The 23,514-nt window shown below is 46.3% G+C and overlaps 1 protein-coding gene across 3 annotated transcripts in view; it reads left to right on the top strand.

Moving 5' to 3' along the window:
- The window catches only part of bmpr2b (bone morphogenetic protein receptor, type II b (serine/threonine kinase)), a 490,709-nt gene extending 469,483 nt beyond the window's left edge, over positions 1-21,226 (top strand). For all 3 annotated transcript variants that reach the window (XM_072483685.1, XM_072483695.1, XM_072483676.1), the window contains exons 10-13: positions 8,381-8,517; positions 11,253-11,437; positions 13,043-14,328; positions 16,447-21,226. In XM_072483685.1, coding sequence (XP_072339786.1) covers positions 8,381-8,517; positions 11,253-11,437; positions 13,043-14,328; positions 16,447-16,703 — 1,865 coding nt within the window. In that variant the 3' untranslated portion in view covers positions 16,704-21,226. The remainder of the gene's footprint in view (positions 1-8,380; positions 8,518-11,252; positions 11,438-13,042; positions 14,329-16,446) is intronic.
- The last annotated feature ends 2,288 nt before the right edge of the window (positions 21,227-23,514 follow it).

Below are 23,514 nucleotides of genomic sequence, written 5' to 3'. Positions count from 1 at the left end.
AGCAAGGAGAAAAAGCAATGAGCATCTCTTCCCTCTCTCCAGCGAATCCCCATTCTTGTCCTATTGACAAGAGATGGGATGATGTGGGGATGGGGAGGTTTGGGAAAAGACTTGCCCGCTTCCCTTCCTACTGAAATTTCACCTACTCCTTGCAAGGGATCGTAATCTAGGGAGAGGTATTTGTGTTCCACCCAAGCTCTCTTGCATTGGCCGGAGATTTGTTTGCTTTCTGACCCCTGGGACTGTAACTGAGAATGCCATGATTACTACCTGAGATGCGAGCAAATTGGCGCAGAGTAAATAAGGTTAGAAAGTTAAATGCATGGCTCAAAGATTGGTGTGGGAGTAATTGGTTTTGATTAATGGGGCATTGGTACCAGCACTGGAGAAATAAGGAACTGTACTGTTGGATGGTCTTCACCTGAACTGTGCTGGGACCAGTGTACTAGTGAGTTGTATAACTAGGACAGTAGAGAGGACTTTAAACTAAATAATGGAGTGAGGGATTAAGTATGGGCAGAAATAATAAATTAAGCAAAGAAGACAAGGCAAGAAAGCAACATAGCAATTCGGAAAATGATGATCAGAGCATGGCAGGAATGGGCAGAGTGCACAAACCTAAGAGTGCACCAGCAAATATGGCTAGAGGTTACAGAAATACGGAACTAAAGGCCTTGTATCTGAATGCATGTTTCATTTGCTACAAAACAGATAGTCTAAATCGAAAAAAATATATATGACCTGATGGGCATTGCAGAGGCATTGATGGGCGTTGTACAGGTGTTTAAAAAGGAAAAGAGTAAATACAGTGATCTGTGGTCCTCTATAGAGAGAGAATCTGAGAATTAATAATGGAAAATAAGGAAATGACGGGTGAATTGAGCAGATATTTTGTGCCTTGTCTTCACCATAGAGGATGCAAATAACATCCCAGAAATAAATGTGAATCAGGAGGTGAAAGGGAGGGAGGAACATAAAACAGTTAGAATCACCAGGGAAAGGGTTCTGAGAAAATTCTTAGAACTAAAAATTGAATAATCCGTAGGTCCCGATAGACTCCATCCTCGGATCTTAAAGGAAGTGTCTGCCGAAATAGGAGGTGCATTGGTTTTAATTTTCCAAAATTCCTGAGTTTCTGGAAAAATCCCATCAGATTGGAAAATAGTGAATGTGACTCCTCTATTCAAGAAAGGGAGACAGAAGATTACAAGCCAGTTAGCTGAACATCTGTCAGAGGAAAAATGCTGGAATCTATTATTAGAAAATCTCAATGCAGTCAGGCAGAGTCAACATAATTTTGTGAAATGGAAATCATGTTTGACTACATTTTTGGAGTTCTTTGAGGAAATAACAAGCAATAAGGATAAAGGGAAACATGTGGATTTGCTATACTTAGATTTCCAGAAGATATTGACAAGTTGCCACATCAAATGTTACTACAAAATAAGAGTTTGTGATATAGGGGTAACATATTAACATGGATAGAGAATTGGTTAACTAACAGGAAATGGAGAGTAGGCATAAATGGGTCACTTTCGGGTTGGCAGATAAGATGTGACAAATGCCATAGTGATCAGCGATTTACAGATTATTTCAGTGACTTGGATGAATGTATGGTTATTAAATTTGCTAATGACACAAAGATAAGTAGGAAAGTAAGTTGTGAAGATGACAATAAGGAGTCTGCAAAGGAATATAGATATGTTAGGTGAGTGGGCAGAAAATTGGCAGATGGAGTATAATGTTGGGAAACAAGTCCACTTGTCCACTTTGGCAGGACGAATAGAAAAGCAGCTCATTATTTAAATGGAGAGAGATTGCAGAACTCCGAGGTACAGAGGCATCTGGGTCTCCTGGTACATGAGCCACAAAAAAGTTAGCATGCAGGTGCAAGTGATTAAAAAGGCAATAGAATGTTGTTGTTTATTGCAATGAGAATGGAATTTGAAAATAGGGATCTTTTCTTGCAGTTGGTGCGACCACATCCGGAGTACTGTGTTCAATTTTGATCTCCTTATTTAAGAAAGCAAATCAAGACTTCCGGGTGCGGCGATGACCAGCTGAGTCGCACGTTTCGGCAGCTCCCGGTGAAACGGACTTTTGGGCTCCTGATAGGAGCCCCAACGGCAATTTTGACGGCTAAAAACACTGTGCGGTAAACCAGAAGGGAATCCCCCCTGGATACGGATGAAAAAAGGAGGAGAAAGTGGCCGGATTGCAGCGGATCCTTTAGAACAGCGGCAAGGAAGGCAAGCAAAAACCAATATGGCGTCGGAAGGTGGCAGTTTAACATGGGGCCCTGAACAACAAGAGTTCTTGAAATGCTGTGTGGAAGAGCTCAAAAAGGAAATGAAGAAAGAGCTGTTGGCCCCGATACTTCAGGCGATCGAAGGGCTAAAGGAGGAACAAAAGACCCAGGAGCGGGAGCTTCGGGTCGTGAAGGCAAAGGCAGCCGAGAATGAGGACGACATACAGGGCCTGGTGGTGAAGACGGAGATGCATGAGGCACATCAGAAACGATGTGTGGAAAGGTTGGAGGCACTGGAGAACAACGCAAGAAGGAACAACCTGAGGATTCTTGGTCTTCCTGAAGGTGCGGAGGGAGCGGACGTCGGGGCATATGTGAGCACGGTGCTGCACTCGTTAATGGGAGCGGAGGCCCCGGCGGGTCCGTTGGAGGTGGAGGGAGCATACCGAGTGATGGCGCGAGGACCGAGAGCAGGAGAAATTCCCAGAGCCATAGTGGTGAGAATCCTCCGTTTTAAGGATAGAGAAATGGTCCTTAGATGGGCAAAGAAAACCCGGAGCAGTAAATGGGAGAACGCGGTGATCCGCGTTTATCAAGACTGGAGTGCGGAGGTGGCGAGAAGGAGGGCGAGCTTTAATCGGGCCAAGGCGGTGCTTCATAAAAAGAAGATAAAATTTGGAATGCTGCAACCGGCAAGACTGTGGGTCACATATCGAGGGAGGCACCACTACTTTGAGACGGCGGATGAAGCGTGGACTTTTATTGTGGAAGAAAAACTGGAATGAGCGGGTTATTAAAAAGAACGTTTGAACAAAGTGGTGGGGCGAATGTGGGGGGCGAAGAGGGGGGTTATAAAGGGGGGAAAGAGGAGTTTTATGCACTAATCCTGCGATTTGGTAACTTTTCTCTCTTCCACAGGTGGTGATGGGGGGAGGAGGGGAGGTGGAGGAGATGGGGCGTTGGCCATTGGGGGCGGGGCCAAGGGAGAAGCGCGTGCTTGGTTCCCGCGCTATGATAATCATGGCGGGAATAGAGAAGCAGGAAGGAGGGGGCGTCGCACGGTGCGAGCCGAGGTCATGGGGGGAAGCCGAGGTCGGCCAGAGTTTGCTGACTTCTGGGAGCAACATGGGGGGAGTAATTACGCTAGCGGGGGATCTAGCGGGGGGGGGGGGGAATTACTGGGTTACTGCTGCTGGGGAGAGGGGGGAGCTGGTATGGGAGGGGATGGGCGGGGGGGGCACCGCCTGGGGGAGATACAGCTGCGTGGGAACCGGGTGAGGAGCTGGAAAAAGGGGATGGCTGATCGACAAGGGGGGGGTGGGTAGGAAGCCCTCCAACCCGGCTGATCACGTGGAACGTGAGAGGGCTGAACGGGCCAATAAAGAGGGCACGGGTACTCGCACACCTTAAGAAACTTAAGGCAGATGTGGTTATGTTACAGGAAACGCACCTGAAACTGATAGACCAGGTTAGGCTACGCAAAGGATGGGTGGGGCAGGTGTTCCATTCGGGGCTAGATGCGAAAAACAGGGGGGGTGGCTATATTAGTGGGGAAGCGGGTAATGTTCGAGGCAGACTATAGTGGCGGATAACGGGGGCAGATACGTGATGGTGAGTGGCAAACTACAGGGGGAGACGGTGGTTTTGGTAAACGTATATGCCCCGAACTGGGATGATGCCAATTTTATGAGGCGGATGCTAGGACGCATTCCGGACCTAGAGGTGGGAAAGCTGATAATGGGGGGAGATTTTAATACGGTGTTGGAACCAGGGCTGGATAGGTCGAAGTCCAGGACTGGAAGGAGGCCGGCAGCAGCCAAGGTACTTAAAGATTTTATGGAGCAGATGGGAGGTGTAGACCCACGGAGATTTAGCAGACCTAGGAGTAAGGCGTTCTCGTTTTTCTCCTATGTCCATAAAGTCTACTCGCGAATAGACTTTTTTGTGCTGGGAAGAGCGTTGATCCCGAAGGTGAGGGGAATGGAGTATACGGCTATAGCCATTTCGGATCACGCTCCACACTGGGTAGACTTGGAGATAGGGGAGGAAACAGGAGGGCGCCCACCCTGGAGAATGGACATGGGACTAATGGCAGATGAGGGGGTGTGTCTAAGGGTGAGGGGGTGCATTGAAAAGTACTTGGAACTCAATGATAATGGGGAGGTCCAGGTGGGAGTGGTCTGGGAGGCGCTGAAGGCGGTGGTTAGAGGGGAGCTGATATCAATAAGGGCACATAAAGGGAAGCAGGAGAGTAAGGAACGGGAGCGGTTGCTGCAAGAACTTTTGAGGGTGGACAGACAATATGCGGAAGCACCGGAGGAGGGACTGTACAGGGAAAGGCAAAGGCTACATGTAGAATTTGACTTGCTGACTACGGGCACTGCAGAGGCACAATGGAGGAAGGCACAGGGTGTACAGTACGAATATGGGGAGAAGGCGAGCAGGTTGCTGGCACACCAATTGAGGAAAAGGGGAGCAGCGAGGGAAATAGGGGGAGTGAGGGATGAGGAAGGAGAGATGGAGCGGGGAGCGGAGAGAGTGACTGGAGTGTTCAAGACATTTTATAAAAAATTATATGAAGCTCAACCCCCGGATGGGAGGGAGAGAATGATGGGCTTTTTGGATCGGCTGGAATTTCCCAAGGTGGAAGAGCAGGAAAGGGTGGGACTGGGAGCACAGATCGAGGTAGAAGAAGTGGTGAAAGGAATTAGGAGCATGCAGGCGGGAAAGGCCCCGGGACCGGATGGATTCCCAGTTGAATTCTATAGAAAATATGTGGACTTGCTCGCCCCGGTATTGACGAGGACCTTTAATGAGGCAAAGGAAAGGGGACAACTGCCCCCGACTATGCCTGAAGCAACGATATCGCTTCTCTTAAAGAAGGAAAAGGATCCACTACAATGCGGGTCCTATAGACCTATTTCCCTCCTAAATGTAGATGCCAAGATCCTGGCCAAGGTAATGGCAATGAGAATAGAGGAATGTGTCCCAGGGGTGGTCCACGAGGACCAAACTGGGTTTGTGAAGGGGAGACAGCTGAACACGAATATACGGAGGCTGTTAGGGGTAATGATGATGCCCCCACCAGAGGGGGAAACGGAGATAGTAGTGGCGATGGATGCCGAGAAAGCATTTGATAGAGTGGAGTGGGATTATTTGTGGGAGGTGTTGAGGAGATTTGGTTTTGGAGAGGGGTATGTTAGATGGGTGCAGCTGTTGTATAGGGCCCCGATGGCGAGCGTGGTCACGAATGGACGGGGATCTGCATATTTTCGGCTCCATAGAGGGACAAGGCAGGGATGCCCTCTGTCCCCATTATTGTTTGCACTGGCGATTGAGCCCCTGGCGATAGCGTTGAGGGGTTCCAAGAAGTGGAGGGGAGTACTTAGAGGAGGAGAAGAACACCGGGTATCTTTGTATGCGGACGATTTGTTACTATATGTGGCAGACCCGGCGGAGGGGATGCCAGAAATAATGTGGATACTTGGGGAGTTTGGGGATTTTTCAGGGTATAAATTGAACATGGGGAAAAGTGAGTTGCTTGTGGTGCATCCAGGGGAGCAGAGTAGAGAAATAGAGGACCTACCGTTGAGGAAGGTAACAAGGGACTTTCGTTACATGGGGATCCAGATAGCCAAGAATTGGGGCACATTGCATAGGTTAAATTTAACGCGGTTGGTGGAACAAATGGAGGAGGATTTCAAGAGATGGGATATGGTATCCCTGTCACTGGCAGGGAGGGTGCAGGCGGTTAAGATGGTGGTCCTCCCGAGATTCCTCTTTGTGTTTCAGTGCCTCCCGGTGGTGATCACGAAGGCTTTTTTTAAAAGGATTGAAAAGAGCATCATGGGTTTTGTGTGGGCCGGGAAGACCCCGAGAGTGAGGAAGGGATTCATACAGCGTAGCAGGGATAGGGCGGGGGCTGGCACTACCGAGCCTAAGTGAGTATTATTGGGCCGCTAATATTTCAATGGTGAGTAAGTGGATGGGAGAGGAGGAGGGAGCGGCGTGGAAGAGATTAGAGAGGGCGTCCTGTAGGGGGACTAGCCTACAGGCTATGGTGACAGCCCCATTGCCGTTCTCACCGAGGAACTACACCACAAGCCCGGTGGTGGTGGCTACACTGAAGATTTGGGAACAGTGGAGACGGCATAGGGGAAAGACTGGAGCCTTGGGGGGGTCCCCGATAAGAAACGACCATAGGTTTGCCCCGGGGGGAATGGATGGGGGATATGGAATGTGGCAAAGAGCAGGAATAACGCAACTGAAAGATCTGTTTGTGGATGGGAAGTTCGCGAGTCTGGGAGCGCTGACCGAGAAATATGGGTTGCCGCAAGGGAATGCATTCAGGTATATGCAACTGAGGGCTTTTGCGAGGCAACAGGTAAGGGAATTCCCGCAGCTCCCGACACAAGAGGTGCAGGACAGAGTGATCTCAAAGACATGGGTGGGGGATGGTAAGGTGTCAGATATATATAGGGAAATGAGGGACGAAGGGGAGACTATGGTAGATGAACTAAAAGGGAAATGGGAAGAAGAGCTGGGGGAGGAGATCGAGGAGGGGCTGTGGGCAGATGCCCTAAGCAGGGTAAACTCGTCGTCCTCGTGTGCCAGGCTAAGCCTGATTCAGTTTAAGGTATTACACAGGACGCATATGACTGGAGCACGGCTCAGTAAATTTTTTGGGGTGGAGGATAGGTGTGCGAGGTGCTCGAGAAGCCCAGCGAATCATACCCATATGTTTTGGTCATGCCCGGCACTACAGGGGTTTTGGATGGGGGTGACAAAGGTGCTTTCAAAAGTAGTGGGGGTCCGGGTCGAACCAAGCTGGGGGTTGGCTATATTTGGGGTTGCACAAGAGCCGGGAGTGCAGGAGGCGAGAGAGGCCGATGTTTTGGCCTTTGCGTCCCTAGTAGCCTGGCACAGGATATTGCTAATGTGGAAAGAAGCCAAGCCCCCGGGGGTGGAGACCTGGATAAATGACATGGCAGGGTTTATAAAGCTAGAGCGGATTAAGTTCGTTGTAAGGGGGTCGGCTCAAGGGTTCACCAGGCGGTGGCAACCGTTCGTCGAATACCTCGCAGAAAGATAGATGGAATGGAAAAAAGAAGGCAGCAGCAGCAGCCCAGGATCGGGGGGGGGGGGGGGGGGGGGGGGAACCAGAAGGACTCTCAGGGTTGTTAATATATACTGTATAATATGTATAGGTCGTTGCTACAGATAATTATATATTGGACTGTTAAATTATATTTTTGGAGAGTGTTACTTGTGATCAGGCAGTTGCCAATTAGGGTTAGTTTTCATTTTTGTTATTTATTATTTATTCATTTTCTGTTTATAAAATAGGTCATTGTTATTTGTGTTGTTATAATATTGTGTAAAGGATGCACAATGTACTGTGATGGTTGACCAAAAATTTTCAATAAAATATTTAAAAAAAAAAGAAAGCAAATCGTTAGAAGCAGTTCAGAGAAGGTTCACTTGATTGATATCTGGGATGGGAGGTTTATCTTACGAGAAAAGGTTGACCAGGCTGGGCCTATATCCATTGGAGTTTGGAAGAATGAGAGGTGTTCTTATTGAAGCATATAAGATCCTGAGGGGACTTGACAGGGTGGAAGCTGAAAGGATATTTCCCTTTGTAGATTAGATTAGGACTCGTATTGGGGATACAATTTAAAAATAAGGGGTCTCCCATTTAAGATGGAGATGAAGAATTTATTTTTCTCTCAAAGGGTTGTGAATCTTTGAAACTCCTCTTGCCAGAGAGCTGTGGAGGCAGGGTCATTGAATGTTTTTAAGGCAAAGGTAGATCGATTCTTGACTAACAAGGGAATGAAAGGTTACCTGGGATAGGCAGGAATGTGGAGTTGAGGCCACAATCAGATCAGCCATGAATTATCTTATTGAATGGCAGAGCAGGCTTGAGGGGCCATTTAGCCTACTCCTTCCTGCTCCTAATTCATATGTTTCAGTAGTGCAAACCTTGTGACTTTGTTCTAAAACACAAGACATGCTGCTGACTCCTGTGCTCTTCAGTACAATTGCTAAGATTAGTTAAGATTCGTGCACAAGTTCCCATACTGAGGCTTCTCAGTGCTTCTAACATGAATTTATTTGCCCCATGATCAGGAGAGTCAGTTCCCGACTACCAGATGGCTTTTCAGGCAGAGGTGGGGAATCATCCCACCTTTGAGGATATGCAGCATTTGGTCTCCAGAGAGAAGCAGCGTCCCAAATTTCCTGAAGCTTGGAAAGAGAACAGCCTGGTAAGCAAACAAATGTCTTACACTTTTCTCACCTAACAGCTGGCGGAATGATTTTCCTGAATGTAAATTGAGGATAGCATAGTGGGCTAGACGCTGGTCTTTTTCCTCCAGGCAAAAGTTAAATTCCAGCCTCTGGTTGAAGGAATGACAGTTTACAAATACAGTTACTCTGTCCTGGAGGATCCAAAATTCCTCTGGGCACTCTCATTCCAGTTATTGGTTTTAACCTGGGCAGCAGTGGCTAAAATTGGCCCAAGCTAGAGAAGGAAAAATCAGCTGTGGTTTCTACCCCTGATTGTCACACAGTGACTCCTATTGGGAAGTATGTATTTATGTCAGATGAGAATATTATCAAGCACGTTAGTGATGGTCTCCCTCTTGAATGGCTTCGTCACATTCGCTGTCCAGGCATAGAACTCAACGAGGTACTGAAGGGACTGCTAGAATTCTTTCCCCTTCCTCTCCACCTATTGTTCTATTTCTAATAGCAAGTCGGTGAAGGAAGAATCCAAAGCTGGTCTTTACTTTGAATAGATTTATTCACAAAGTGGAAACATTGCAGGCACAAATCTTCTGACTCCATTCTACTCTTGTGACAGTAAGGATCTCTTTATATGCTCTTTTTTATAATCAATAAACTAATTAACAAATAATCTAATTGAAATCCCCTTAAAAGGGCACTGTAATGGTAAAAAGCAAAACTTTAAAATGAAACGTAATAACTCAAAAGGCTGTATCTGGGACAACCCCTGCAGTGACCAGTGGTCGCAGAAGGCCTCTAGTGTACTCCCTCTCCAGGGAACCTGGGTGCTAATATCACTGTTGAAGAGGAGCAGATAGTCGGACAGCATGGTGGCACAGTGGTTAGTACCTATGCCTTACAGCACCAGGGACCCGGGTTCGATTCCGACCTCAGGTGAATGTCTGTGTGGACTTTGCACATTCTCCTAGTTTCTGCATGAGTTTCCTCCGGGTGCTCTGGCTTCCTACCACAGTCCAAAGATGTGCAGATTAAGTAGATTGGTCGTGCTAAATTGCCCCTTAGGGTAGGAATAGGGTGGGGTATTGGGTGTAGGTGGGGTGGTCTTTTGAAGGGTTGGTGCCGACGCGATGGGCCAAATGGCCTCCTCTGCATTGTAGGTATTCTATGAAGTCCCTCAAGTGCCCACTGCCTGGACCTGTTAATGGCCACTTGCTCCTGCTGATCTCTCAGTTCACCAAAAGTGTCAATAATTAGATCAATTGTGAGCGAGGTGCAGGCTCACAAGGAGATCCTCCATATCGTGTCCAAATATCAGAAACCTTGGACTCAAGTGCCACCAGAGTTTGAGGAGCAGCCCCTTCCAATAACCAAAAAGGGGCTGCAACCTCACACAACCTATGCAGATACGGAACACAGATTCCCTGAGGCTACAGAAAATACAGGTGGCCAGGGAGCCTGTAAACCATCTTTTGTTTTTTAATTTTCTTTTTTTAATGTTTCCAATTAAGGGGCAATTTAGCATGGCCAATCCACCTACCCTGTACATCTTTCGGTTGTGGGGATGAGACGCACGCAGATACGGGGAGAATGTGCAAAGTCCACATGGACAGTGACCAGGGGCCAGTATTGAGCCCAGGTCCTCGGCGCCATAAGACAGCAGTGCTAGCCACCGCGCCACCGTGCCGCCTTAGTCTGTGAACCACCTTAATCATCTGTTATATGGGAATGATGCAAGCAACACCCTCCACACGAATACCCCAATGGTAAAGGGGAGGACTCCCAAATGGAGAACCCTTCTTTGGAGGCCTCCGATACCCCTGGATGGCAGGATGGAATGCCACAGGTGTCTGGGCTGTTGACAAGGCGAGGAAGTGGAGGGTGTGTGGCAGCAGCGCATATGGGAAACCCCTTCATACAGGGAATAGAAAGGCACAGAGGGAATTTCTGCCAGATGGCTCAAAGTGTGGAACTGAAGTTTCCAAGGGAAGTTTCAGGACCCACGGACAATGTGAAATTCCATTCAAGGTCAGTTCAGATGCAAGTCCAATCGCGTGCTTGAGTGCAGATAGGGACGACACCAGGGTTTTAAGGCTGTGGATGTTATGCATTCTCTGACAGAGGACATGGACGTGAGCTTTGTCCCTGTCATAGAGTGAGGTAATACTTGTCTGTCCAAAGGTGTTGACTGAAGTGCCTCAAATACGAATTAACTGAAACTTTGGCAGTGGTGTAATTCAAATGCACGCCTCCACGAAATATCAAAATTTAAACCAGCATCATACACAGCTCAGCGACACTACCCATTTTTCAATTCCACCAGCTACCATGGTGGGATTTGAACCCATGCCCCCAGAGCATTAGCCTGGGCCTCTGAATTCCTAGTCATATGACATTACCATTACAGTACGAAGTCTTACAACACCAGGTTAAAGTCCAACAGGTTTGTTATGACATCGAAACAAACCTGTTGGACTTTAACCTGGTGGTGTAAGACTTCGTACTGTGCTCACCCCAGTCCAACGCCGGCATCTCCACATCATGGTTACCATTACAGTACTATCTCTGGGCCCAAGTAACCATCCAATCATTGCCATTCATCTGTATGTACTTAACTTCAGTTGATACAATTAACACCTATGACCCTGCCAATCTCCAGTAAGAGTCCTTTCCTTCAAGCAAGAATGGGGAAGGAAAGTTTTTTTAAAGATGCATTGGAACTGGAAAATGAGAAAATTGTTGCTCTGCTCCACAGGCTGTCCGGTCGCTGAAGGAAACAATGGACGATTGCTGGGACCAGGATGCAGAGGCTAGGCTCACAGCTCAGTGTGCAGAAGAGAGGATGGCAGAACTCATGGTGATGTGGGATCGAAACAAATCCGTGAGTCCCACAGTCAATCCCATGTCACAATTTACTACAACAGCCATGCAGAATGAACGGTAGGTAGCCAAACGGCAAACTAGTAGCATGCCAATGCAATCTGAATTTCCTCGAGTATATTTTGGCTGCAGCTTCAGACCCAATCGCAATATTTCTAATTCCATTTTTTCTCTCAGAACCTTCTTATCTGTCTCCTCCCTTTACTGTGGCACTATTTTTGACTTCTTCCCTCTTATGTACTGTCTCCTCTCCTCTGTATCACTGCCCCAACCCATCACTATCCCCTGCTTTCCTACGCTCCTCCTGCTGTTCTATGCTTGAATCCCACACAGATAAGCTCAAAGTTTCTCTCTGCTCCCATCTTAACTTTCCCCGACAGACCCAGTGAGGGTCCTACATCTGCCTCCTTAAATGCAGCAGCCCTAATTTACCTATTCTTCCTCTTTTAAATCCTTTTCTCCTGTCACCAGCTCCAACCAATACAAGGAGCTCATGCATGCCATTATTATTATATTGAGACAATTCATCCAGCTGCTTCTGCTGCTTCTTCCTTGCACACTAAGCCAAACCTTCCCCCAAACCCAAACCTGTGACTTTGTTTATTATCTCACCTCCTGTCCTTTGTAAATGAGACCCATCGGTTGCTTCCTTGACCTCATTCCCACTAAAGCTTCCACTCTTCAGATGCCGTTCACCTTGCCTTTAAAGCCACCATCATTACTCGTTCCTTGTGTCATCCATCACTAACTCCCATTTCATCTCCAAAGTTCTTGAAAATATCTTCACTTCCCAAATTCCTTCTAATTTTCCTGTGACCAAATTTTGAGTTTCTCAAATTAGGTTTCCATCTCTGCCACAGTACTAAAATTGCTCCAGTCAAAATCACAAATAATGTCCTTTGACCTTGACTGTTGTGTGTTTTTCCTCCTTGACCTCTTTCAGCCTTTGACCCGGTCAACCCCCTCCTTCAACACTTTTCCTCAATTGCTCAGCTCAATGGGATTGTTTTTTCTTGGTTTAACTCTTACCTATCCAGCCATTACCAGAGTATCTCCAGCTGCACCATTTCCACCCCCTGCACCATTACCTTCAGAGTCCCCCAGGAATCTGTTCTTGGCCCACTCCTGTTCCTTATGTACATGCAAACTCTTGGCAATGGCATCCCTGAGAGGCGAGGTCAGCTTTTGCATGATAACAGTATGCAGTTCTACTTTACCACCACCTCTCTTGACCCTTCCACTGTTCAGATTGTTCGTCCAGTATTCAATCTTGGAGAAGCGCAATTCCCACAGTTAAGCATTTGTATGATCAAAGTCATTGTCTTCAGCATCCACCACAAACTCTGTTCCCTAGCCACCAATAATGATACCACCTCCCAATCATTGTCTCTTGCTCAACCAGGCTGTAGTCTCAGCATTGATTCTGAGGTGAGCGTTCCACTACATACATTTCCCAGGAAAAAATCGGCCTCCTTCCACCTCCCTAACGCTACCCAAGTGACTCAACTCACCTGCAGCTGTAGCTTTCATTCATGTTTCTTCTTTCTTTAACCTGAATATTCACCGGTCTCCCTGTACCCCCATTTCCTATTCTATCCCCATACACCCCCATTATTCTGTTTACCAGTATTATGTTACTTGATGTTTGGACTTCTTTTATTTCAGGAACCTTTCACACAATCGACGAGTGCCAAAGATGGGTCCTTACCCAGATTATTCGTCGTCCTCATACATCGAAGACTCCCTTCACCACTCTGAAGGGATGGTGAAAAACATCTCCACGGACAACTCCACGTCCGGTACCCCGTCGACCACCAGTGAGAAAAATCGCAACTCCATCAACTACGAAAGACAGCAGGCGCAGGCTCGCATCCCCAGCCCGGAAACTAGTGTTACCAGCTTGTCTGCAACCACCACCACCACGAACACAGCAGGCCTTACTCCCAGCACCGCCATGTCCACCATATCGGAAACGCAATACTCTGATGACATTAACACGCAGGCAGGGAATTTGCTGCTGCCGTTGGGCCCCACCCCAGTGTGTCTGCAGTTGACTGAAGAAGACCTGGAGACCAACAAGCTAGACCCTAAAGAGGTGGACAAGAACCTCAAAGAAAGCTCCGATGAAAACTTGATGGAGCACTCCCTCAAGCAGTTCAGTGGGCCCGATCCTCTTAGTGGAAGCAATCCGAGTTTGCTTTATCCTCTAATCAAGCTGGCAGCTGAAGTAACCGGGCACCAAGATTTCTCCCAGCCAAGCACCAGCCAAGCATGCTTGATCCCTGACATCCCAGCCACTCAGATGTACCCTCTCCCCAAGCAACAGAACATCCCGAAGCGACCCACCAGCCTCCCACTGAACACTAAAAACGTGGCCAAGGAATCACGGCTGAAGTTCAGCAGCAAGCACAAGTCAAATCTTAAGCAGGTGGAGACAGGAGTGGCAAAAATGAACACGATAAATGCGGGTGAGCCCCAAGTGGTAACTGTCACAGCGAATGGCATTGCCGGAAGATGTCATGCAGGAAATCCACATCCAGTGGTTAAACCGTATGTTAATGGTTCGGTATCTGGTCCTCAGACACCCAACTCTTCAAGCCACCAGAGCCATGAGACCCTCCAGACTCAGTTTAGTGGGGATGACAGCAGAGTGAACATTAACTCCAGCCCAGACGAGCACGAACCACTCCTGAGGAGGGAGCAACAGGCCACACGTGATGACATTATTACTGAGCGGCTAATGGACAGAAGAGACCACTCACTCGATCAAGGGCGGACAAACTCCAACAACAATAACAACAGTAACCAGTGTAGCATGACAGATGGCACTCTGGCCAGTGACCAGGATCACCCAACGGCACCAGTAGCACGACGGCAAGGAAGGAGAGCTGAGCGGCCAAACTCACTCGATCTTTCATCAGCTAACATTTTGGACAGCTGTAGTATGCAATGTAAGTAAGAGGGACTGTTCAAACTTTTCCTGACATTTAGGGTAGTCCTCCCTTCATTGTCCAATGAGTAGAGTGAGGCGTTGCTGAGCCATGCAGACTGTAAGCTCCTAGTCTCCAACCCTGGTCTGTATGGAACTAGCTTGTCCCTGCCTGGGCAATGCTTGAGGTGCTCAAGTTGGTAGGGAAATTAGGCAGGATTCACAGTCCTGCTTGCTCTCCAATGTGAAATACCCATATGCAGATGCTCACTGAGCATGAGCATGGAGCTCGTCCATGATGCATCTCCAATTTCAGGTTGCTTGTTGATACTCAAAAGTCTTCAATCACAAAGAAGAGCCCCTGTGTGCGATACTGGAGATTTCTTTGAGCAGGGAGTGTACAGCCACCCACGGTGGAGAAATGGAGGAAATTGAGGATTAAAATCCTGTAACTCAATTACTTCTGACAATGCTCTTCCATTATATGTGCAGAGACAAAATACAGATTTCTTACAGTTAGTCGCCTGTCTGGCTTGCATAGAAATCATTATCCAGATGAAGCTTTTAAAAAACATTTAATGTACCTAACTCTCTTTTTTTCAAATTAAGGGCCAATTTAGCATGGCCAATCTATCTACCCTGCACATCTTTGGGTTGTGGGGGTGAGACCCATGTAGACAAGGGGAGAATATGCAAACTCCACACAGACAGTGACCCGGAGCTGGGATCGAACCCGGGTCCTCGGCACCATGAAGCAGCGGTGCTAACCACTGCGCCACCATGCCGCCCCAGTCTCCAGATGAGGCTACTGCGAAATTTACGCTCACTTGTAGTGTTTGTGTTTGCATACCCCTCCCCACAGGGATACACTGAATTACCCAAATCCAGAGAGCAGGGGCTGGGTTTTGTGCTGGGTGCAGGAATTGTGAGCTGAGCCATTTTCTGACTTTGGAAACTTGAGCTCGTCACCTCTGACTATACCTGTCATACATTTGTTTCCTGGAGACGTGAGTTCGGGTTTTCCAAATCCCAAGTTAGCGTCAGAGGAGTGCTGGTGCTGAGGCAGGCTGGCTGGAAGGCCCGCCTTAGTTCCCAGCCCAGCTTCCCACATCATTCTTATACCTCCATATGCCTCACTCCCTAGCCACCCTCCATGACTGCTCATAATCTCCATGACTCTTCATATTCCCCAAGGCCCCTCCATGATGCTATGTACCCTCAATAGCTACCGTACTAGTATCCAGCATGTACAGTCATCAGGAGCCTTGTAAACTCACTTGACCTCTCAAAAATACTGGGGGATGGGAAATACAGATTTCCTCTGGAGCTATCAGTGACAAACCCAACATCAGAAGATGTATATGCTCGTGACCTGATCCTAATTGAACTTCTTCCCAAAATAAGGAAGATTGCATGGGCCCATTTTTATACAGGAGATTTAAATTTGCCATGAAAAAAACATTTTTTTCCCCTGATTCCAGAAGGACACAAATTTCCAGCCCAAAATGTGCACCGGGTGACTTCGAGAGTTTAACCAGCTAATTCCAGACAGTGTATCAGACTGTTTCCTGCTGCTTGTCCAGCTGGAATTAATCTACTGCTGGAACATTGGCCTAGAGGATACTCTGAAGCCAAGTGGACTGAATACAGGCTCCCTTTGTCTGCTATGCTGTATTCATCATTCCCAGCTTAGGTGTACACTTGGCTACACATGGAAAACACTTTTTAAAAAAGGGAGAATGATAGCATTCATTTCATACTGGGTTTTTCTCACCTGGACCCAGGCAAACTTAAGGAACTTTTCATATTTCTATTTGCCTGTTTTTACCATTGCTCCACAGGGAGTAACCAAGCTATAACTTGCCAGAAACGGGGCCATGTTAGCTGCTAAAATTCACAACATGGCCCCAAATCCCAGAGTATCTATAGGCAATACCATGGAAAACCCACCGACTTTTAAATAAAACAGATAAAAAGATTAGAAAGTTGAAAATAGCCCAACACAAAATTTGCAAAAGCTTTTCTGATTTTGAAACAACTCAATTCCAAACATAAAACAGTAGTGATCTGATTGAAGTAACACAGCGATGTTCTCTTTTTCTCCCTGCCCAACCACCTCCACCCAACTCCTCCACCCCAGGTGAAACAACGCGGGACAACAAGCAGGCCTCCTCTGGGGACAAGATAAAGAAGCGAGTTAAAACTCCATACTCCCTAAAGAGATGGCGGCCTTCTACGTGGGTCATTTCGACAGAACCCATCGATGGAGAGGTCAACAACAATGGCAATGCAGTGGGGCGATCAAAATCTAGCACCACTGTTTACCTGGTTGGGGGTGGCAGCGGGGGCACTGCCACAGCAATGGTCGGCAGGGAAACGGGAGTGAACTGCCTGTGAATCTTTGACTTTTACTTTATACTTAGTAATGAGAGAGAGAAGAAACAAATATAAATGGACAGCTAATCCACCCTCGAACCACCGCCCGACTGCCCCTTCCCCAATTGAGACTTGCTTTAGAGATCAGCAATGCAGCAGAAGTTTAGAATATCTAATATTTGAGAGCTTTTTTGTTTGTTTTTTTTCCCCTTGTTGCACTTTTTTGGGAAAGAAAAAGAGATAATCTTTAAGTGAAGCCTAGCCTGAGGCAAGCACTTTGAAGAGTCTCCCAGGGGTTTCCGAAAAATAAGCAGCACACAACTTTGTCAACCCAGATTATAGATCAGCTGCACCTCTGGCTGAGACCATGCAAGTGTACCCTTGAGGCATGTTTATCTAATGCTGAGCAATGTGACAAATTCTCCTGTCATTTTCTTTTGTCTTTCCTTTGATACCATTTCGGCAGACATTCTGATTCTGTTACTGGCTAATGAAATATACAGTACCCTTTTTTTAAAAACACAAACTTTGTTGGAATGTGCAATAGGCTTAGCTTAGAATGCTTTTGAAAAAAGAAAATGACTATTATTTAAAAGTTGCAACTCTGTACATCACTGAAGGTTGCTGATAGTGCATGGACCGGTGGTGACCTAATTTTTATTCACCCCCCAATCTCCATTCCCACTGAAGGCCTTGGCTGGTACAGTATGCATGGTCCCCAAATGTGGAAAATATGGTGGCACATATTTCCCCTCCCCGTAGAATTCCCAGTAGCTGTTAGTCCCCTCAGGTATCTGATCCATCAGTACACATCTAATGTCAATGAATCAAGCACTTAAACTCAAAACAAGCCCCTAAAACCCACACGAAAATTGCATTTGATGCTAGTACTACATTGGTTTTAGAGCTTTTAGTGCTGGATCTTCTCCCTGGGCACCAATCTTTTTTGCACGATTTTCTCATGCCTTATGTAGAGCGCCAATCCAGGCAAACTGGGTGAGGCATTGAATTGAACACTAGCTTTTCACCTCTGGGACATGGGCTCAAATCCGATCTTAAATTGCCTCTTCTGATTGTTGGCTGTAAGCCTCTTTCCAAGAGCGAAGTCAGGCAGCCACAATCCAGCTCCTGGTTGCCATAGACTCATTACACAATTGCCCCTATTTGGCAATAACCTCATAATCGTACACATTTTATAATTCGTCTGGGCTAATTCAGATCAAAGTTTAAAGGGGACTTCCTGCTCTCAACTTTTCCGGATCTCTCATACCTCTCCCTGCTGAGTTACAGCCAGCATCCTATTTACATCTCGAGTTTTTACAAAAAGGAAAGGGAATGCAATTTGAGATCTGATGTCTGCTGCACTGGATTTTTTGCTTGCTTTAAACTCTTGTGCTGCGGCTTCTCCAAATCTTGTTTAGAATCTGGCTGACGATTTCGACCTTCTGCTTCAGTAGCGGATTGGGCCATAGGGAGAGGAGTGAAGCAAACTTGGATTAGAATGGGTTAGGATGAAACATGGCCACTTGTTGTGTTCATTTGAAACCCGGTTTGTCAGAATTGTTTTTTGATTCATGCCAGTGGTTATTATGTGCCCTCAGTCAAAATGAGGCTGAATATAAATAACAGGTGTGTGAAATTCATTGCCCTGAACCATGCATGGATTTGAAACTTCCATAGTGAAGGGTTGGGATATGTTGATAAATGAAAATAAGTGGTCTTAATGAACAGCTTATGCATGCAGATGTCACTCTGTGATTACCTCACAAAGGCTTATTTGATCAGTGCAATGAGCCATACAGACCTTGCCGGACTAAATTTAACCACCAGACCTGAGCCCAGTTATCTGATCTCAGGAGGTTGCAACAATTTGGCTACTGCATTTAAATTCCTCTCTTAACTGCTATCCAGTGCCAAATAGCTGGATGGCATCAAATGAGTACTCGGAGTGAGCTTTTGATGCGCCCTTCATTGAGAAATATCACTCACTGATCTGGTATGCAAAGAATGGTCCATGGAGTGAGGCACCAAAGGCGAGCTAGGTCCTACAGTCATGAGAGAGGGAAACAAGGGGAAAAAGATTAAACCCTCAGAGGAAGTATTTATATTTTGATCAGTCATGCCTAGCCACTCCAGTGGTGTGCTTAATGCTATTTCTCCTTTATATTGTTGCCCATACCTAGCATTGCTTGGAGGAATTTACTCCTTTCACATTCCATGTACAGTGCTGGCTAGCAGCAGGTTGGAGCAATGAGGGAAGGACGTCTCTAGTATGATAAATGGGAAAATTGGTTCTTACTGGCTTGGATTATTCCCTGGGCTCATACATAGCAGAGGCCTGCTTATTTACCGACGTCCTCTGGTAACAAGCGTTCAGCTAAAAGTGAGAAATTGAAAACTTTCCCCAGAGTGTCAAGCCAGGTATTCTAAAATATCAACCACAACTAATCTGCTGATGGTGTGTGACTGCAGTTAAAAACCTAGAAGGAGCTTTTAATGTTGTGAATGCTGAATATCTGAAATTTAAACAAAAAATACTAGAAATCCACAGAAAATCTGTTGCTAGTCGAGAGAAAAAGCAGGTGAACATTTTGAGTTGGGGCCCTTCCCCGGGCCCCTTCCCCAGTTGAGGATCATTTTTAAAATCTGTCCTTTGTCCTTTTTAATAACATGCAGTTAGTTGGCTTTCTGTCCAATGTGCCAATATTTTCAGGCTGAGCTCAATGCAGTCATTGTCTCTGCCATTTTTGACAGTCTTTGTTGGGTGGTGATTGAGGGAACAGATTTTGCTTCCAATAGGAAAGTTTCACTCTAGATCACAGCAGAAATCCCGGTTCTAAGCACTAAGGATCCACGGTTAGGTGGGTGCAGCAAACGTAATTAAAAACACTTGTTAAGGTCTACATCAAGGGGGCAGCACGGTGGCATAGTGGTTAGCACTGCTGCCTCACGGCGCTGAGGTCCCACGTTCGATCATGGCTCTGAGTCACTGTCTGTGTGGAGTTTGCACATTCTCCCCGTGTTTGTGTGGGTTTCATCCCCGCAACCCAAAGATGTGCAGGCTAGGTGGATTGGCCAAGTTAAATTGCCCCTTAATTGGAAAAAATGAATTGGGCTGTCTAAATTTATGTTAAAAAAAGTCCTACTCGAATTTAATATCATTTATTTGGATGTAAGGATTAGGTCTTAAGGGGCTATCCTGTCCTGCTTGTATGCAGAACAGCAGTTGCACCAGTTAGAGAAGTGCACAGGAGTAGCTGAGAGGCAATTCCTCTGACTGTTTACCAAATAAAGACCGTGTACATCTGATCGCCAAGGGGTTGACTTCCAGTCCTCTGTTTATCTCAGCCGAAGTGTCAGCGTGGAGACAGGCAAATCAGCTGGAATACACTAAAATGTGAGACTCCTACAGTCAAACATCTCGCCAACACTCACTATAAACGTGTGTGGAACATGACAACCCTGGGTGAGTTCGTGGAAGGCGAGCAGTGCTTATGGAACTGTACCTCAGCAAGTGTTGGTGTCATCAGTTAAGGAGGAAGAGTCAATTTGGAATGTGCTAGGGCAGGGAATATCTTTTGATTAGAGTAGGTAGTGGGGGACATGCATTACATTTGGAGAGTAAATTCATTGTCAGCAGGTCCTGAAAATATTTCTTTTTGCCCTGGGGCTAATGTCTGGGTTCCATTCCAGCCATGTACTGAAAGCTGTGTCCAGATGCTGGAGAATAGTGTAAAGATTTATTATATCAGGTAACTTTATTAAATTAAAAAAAATTGTAGAATTGATTAATGACTAAATACTAGCCCCATTATTGAAATATACTGCAGCTTTGAAACTTTGACCCCAGGGCCACCAAGTACTTCACAAACCTAGCTATATAAATATATAAATGTGTTAATTAATCTAACATAACGGAACACTGTAAGAGCATTTTCAGTTATAACATTGAGGTGCTATGACAGTTGGAGTATTTTATAATGTTATTGAGATTGATATTTTTTGTTTCTATCCCCATTACTGGTTGTCTATACCAGAGCACTGTGTGCCACTGCCCAGTAAACTTCACGAATTGTCATTTTTCTCACAGACGTTCCTCTCAGTGGCAAATTCAGAATTGAAATCACAGTCTTGGGATGTCACCACCAGTAATGTTTAATGATGCATCAGCCTGTGTCATTTAATAATCCAAAACAAAATATTTTGACACCCTTGTCCACTCTTGGATAGATATTGATTGGGCAGATGGGATGTTTGTTTTGTAAAGTTTGTAATGCATGGTTATTGTAATGTTGAATGTGCCTGAATGAAGCTGTTCAAACTACTGTTCTCTTCAGAATTAATAATTTAAAAAAGTCGGCTGGCACTATAGGGACATCTGCAAACCACAACCTGTTTTCTATAAGCGCTGTAAGTTAATGCTTTGGTAACTCCGAGTTCCAATAATCAGAGAAGAACAAAGTTTACTGGTATAGCTTGCTGACTTATTGAGGTGACTAGCTGGCTGTAAAATTCTGCATATTAAAGAGTATATTCATGACAAACCAGCCATCTCATTTCATAGTTTTATTTCTCTTCCTCCCCCTCACAAACCCCCATCAGCAATCTAGAAACACAAACACGCAATCAATTTATACTCATTTTAAACTATTATACATTTTACTGGAAAGCTGTTTCTGCCAGTTCACTTAAAAGTCCAACATGAAATGAGGTGGAAATTCTTGAACTTTTTAGAAACAGACAAAGGCATACAACACTATCCCTAACTCCACATGCTCTCAGAGAAGCCATGGGTCAGTTAGTGCAGTTAATTGGAAAATAGTTCACTGACACAGTGGGGACCTGTCAAACTGTCCTGTACCTGTCTTTGGAGTGTTCGATGGGTCAGGGAAGAGGGAGCTTTATTCTATATCTGGTCCATTCTGCTCCTGACCTGAGAATGGAACATGCTCTTGCACTTATTCAGTGAGCGCAAATTTGAAAAAATAGTCAGATGGGGTAGAAAAAACAAATAGTTCCATATCATTTTCAACTAGATGGTGGAGGAGTTGTGTGAGAAGCCAAGAGAAGAAAGGAACAGCAGCATGGAGGATGGTGGTAAAAGGGGGAGTGGGGAATGCCTGTATGAGAGCCAGAAACTTGGTACAACAGCAAGAAAAAAACTTTTTAAAAAAAAATATCTTTTTATTGGCATTTCTCATATTTATAAACAATTGTATATATACATCACATATTTCTTACCCGCGTTAAGTTACTTTATTGTATAGAAAGATTTATTTTGTCTTTCTTTTAATTGGTCCTATATACATTTTGCTGCCCTCTGGGTCGGTCTACGCCCCCCCCCCCCCCCATTGGCTTCAGCTGTGTTTTGCTTTTATTTCCGAGGGGGGATTACCACCATCTCCCTCCTCTTCTCTTCTATTTGTGGCTTCTCTACCTTACTTCCATCCACCCCCCCCCCCCCCCCCCCCCCCCCCCCCCCGCCCCAGGTTGCGCAGTCCTTTAGTTCCTCATCTATCTTGTTTATTTATTCTTAACTTTCTCCTCGTTGCTGACCTCAAACTGGTTTTGGAACAGGCCGACAAACTGCCCCCAGGTATCCAGGAAGCCTTCCTTCGACCCTCGGGTGGCATACTTAATCTTCTCCAGGTGGAGAAATTCCGAAAGGTCAGCAAGCCAGTCTGCAGATGTGGGTGGTGCTGCAGATCGCCAGCCGAGCAGGATTCTCTGGCGTGCAATTAGGGAAGTGAGAGCTAGGGCGTCGGCCCTCTTCCCCCTGTGTAGTTCTGGCTGCCCCGATACCCCGAAGATGAAGAAAAAAAACTTTTATGAGTGCCAAAATGCTTTACAGCCAATGAAGTGCTTTTGAGCTGTAACGACTGTTGTAATAGAAAATACAGCCAATTTGGGCACAGCAAAGTCCTGGCAAGAGCAATGTGATGAATGAGCACCAAAAACCACTGTCTTTGGCGGTGTATTATCCAGAAGATTGGGAAGAATGCCACTACTTTTCTTCCAAATATTGTCATGAAATCTTTTACATCCAACTGAGGGGGCCGGTGAAGCCTTACTTTAAAGAATGTATATATTTTTATTCAAAACTTTTCAACAAAATATAAATATACAAAATATCGAAGGAACAACCAAAGAGCATCAGAAGAGCATCACATCAACCCAACGAACCACCCCAGCCCTCCAGCCCCCCTGACACTGACCCTCAACCACGTCCCACCTTCCCCTTTTTAACCCCCTTACCCCTTCCGAAAGGCCACCCCACTTGCTGACCCTTCAATCCTCCTTGAAGAAATCAATGAACGGCTTCTACCTTCGAGTGAACCCTTCTACTGACCCCCGCAGAGTGAACCTGACCTTCTCTAACCGCAGGAGTTCACACACATACCTGCCTTCGGCGGTTCCGAGTCTCTCCAACATAGCAAAATCTGTCTTTGGGCTATCAGGATGGCAAAGGCCAATACCCACCCCCCCCCGCTCCCGGGTCTTCCAACACAGCAAATATCACCACCTCTGAACTCGGGGACGCCCTCACTCACAAAACATAACATCCCAGAACCCTTGCCAGAACCCCCTCAATCTTGGACACTCTCAAAACATGTGGACGTGACTCACCCCCCCCTGCGCGCACTGCCCACACCTATCCTCCACCCCCTCAGAAAATCTGCTTATCCTCGCCACCGTCATGTGGGCCCTATGCACCACTTTAAACTGGATGAGGCTTACCTCGCACACAACGAGGACAGATTCACCCTCCATGTCCCGGCCGCCATCTCCTTTTACAAATCCTCCTCCCATTTGCGTTTAACATCCTCCACCA

The sequence above is a fragment of the Scyliorhinus torazame genome, chromosome 2 (genome assembly GCF_047496885.1).
Source record: "Scyliorhinus torazame isolate Kashiwa2021f chromosome 2, sScyTor2.1, whole genome shotgun sequence".
Classification (NCBI taxonomy): Eukaryota; Metazoa; Chordata; class Chondrichthyes; order Carcharhiniformes; family Scyliorhinidae; genus Scyliorhinus; species Scyliorhinus torazame.
The sequence above is the reverse complement of the archived record's forward strand: the minus strand, read 5'-3'. Positions and strand labels throughout refer to the sequence as shown.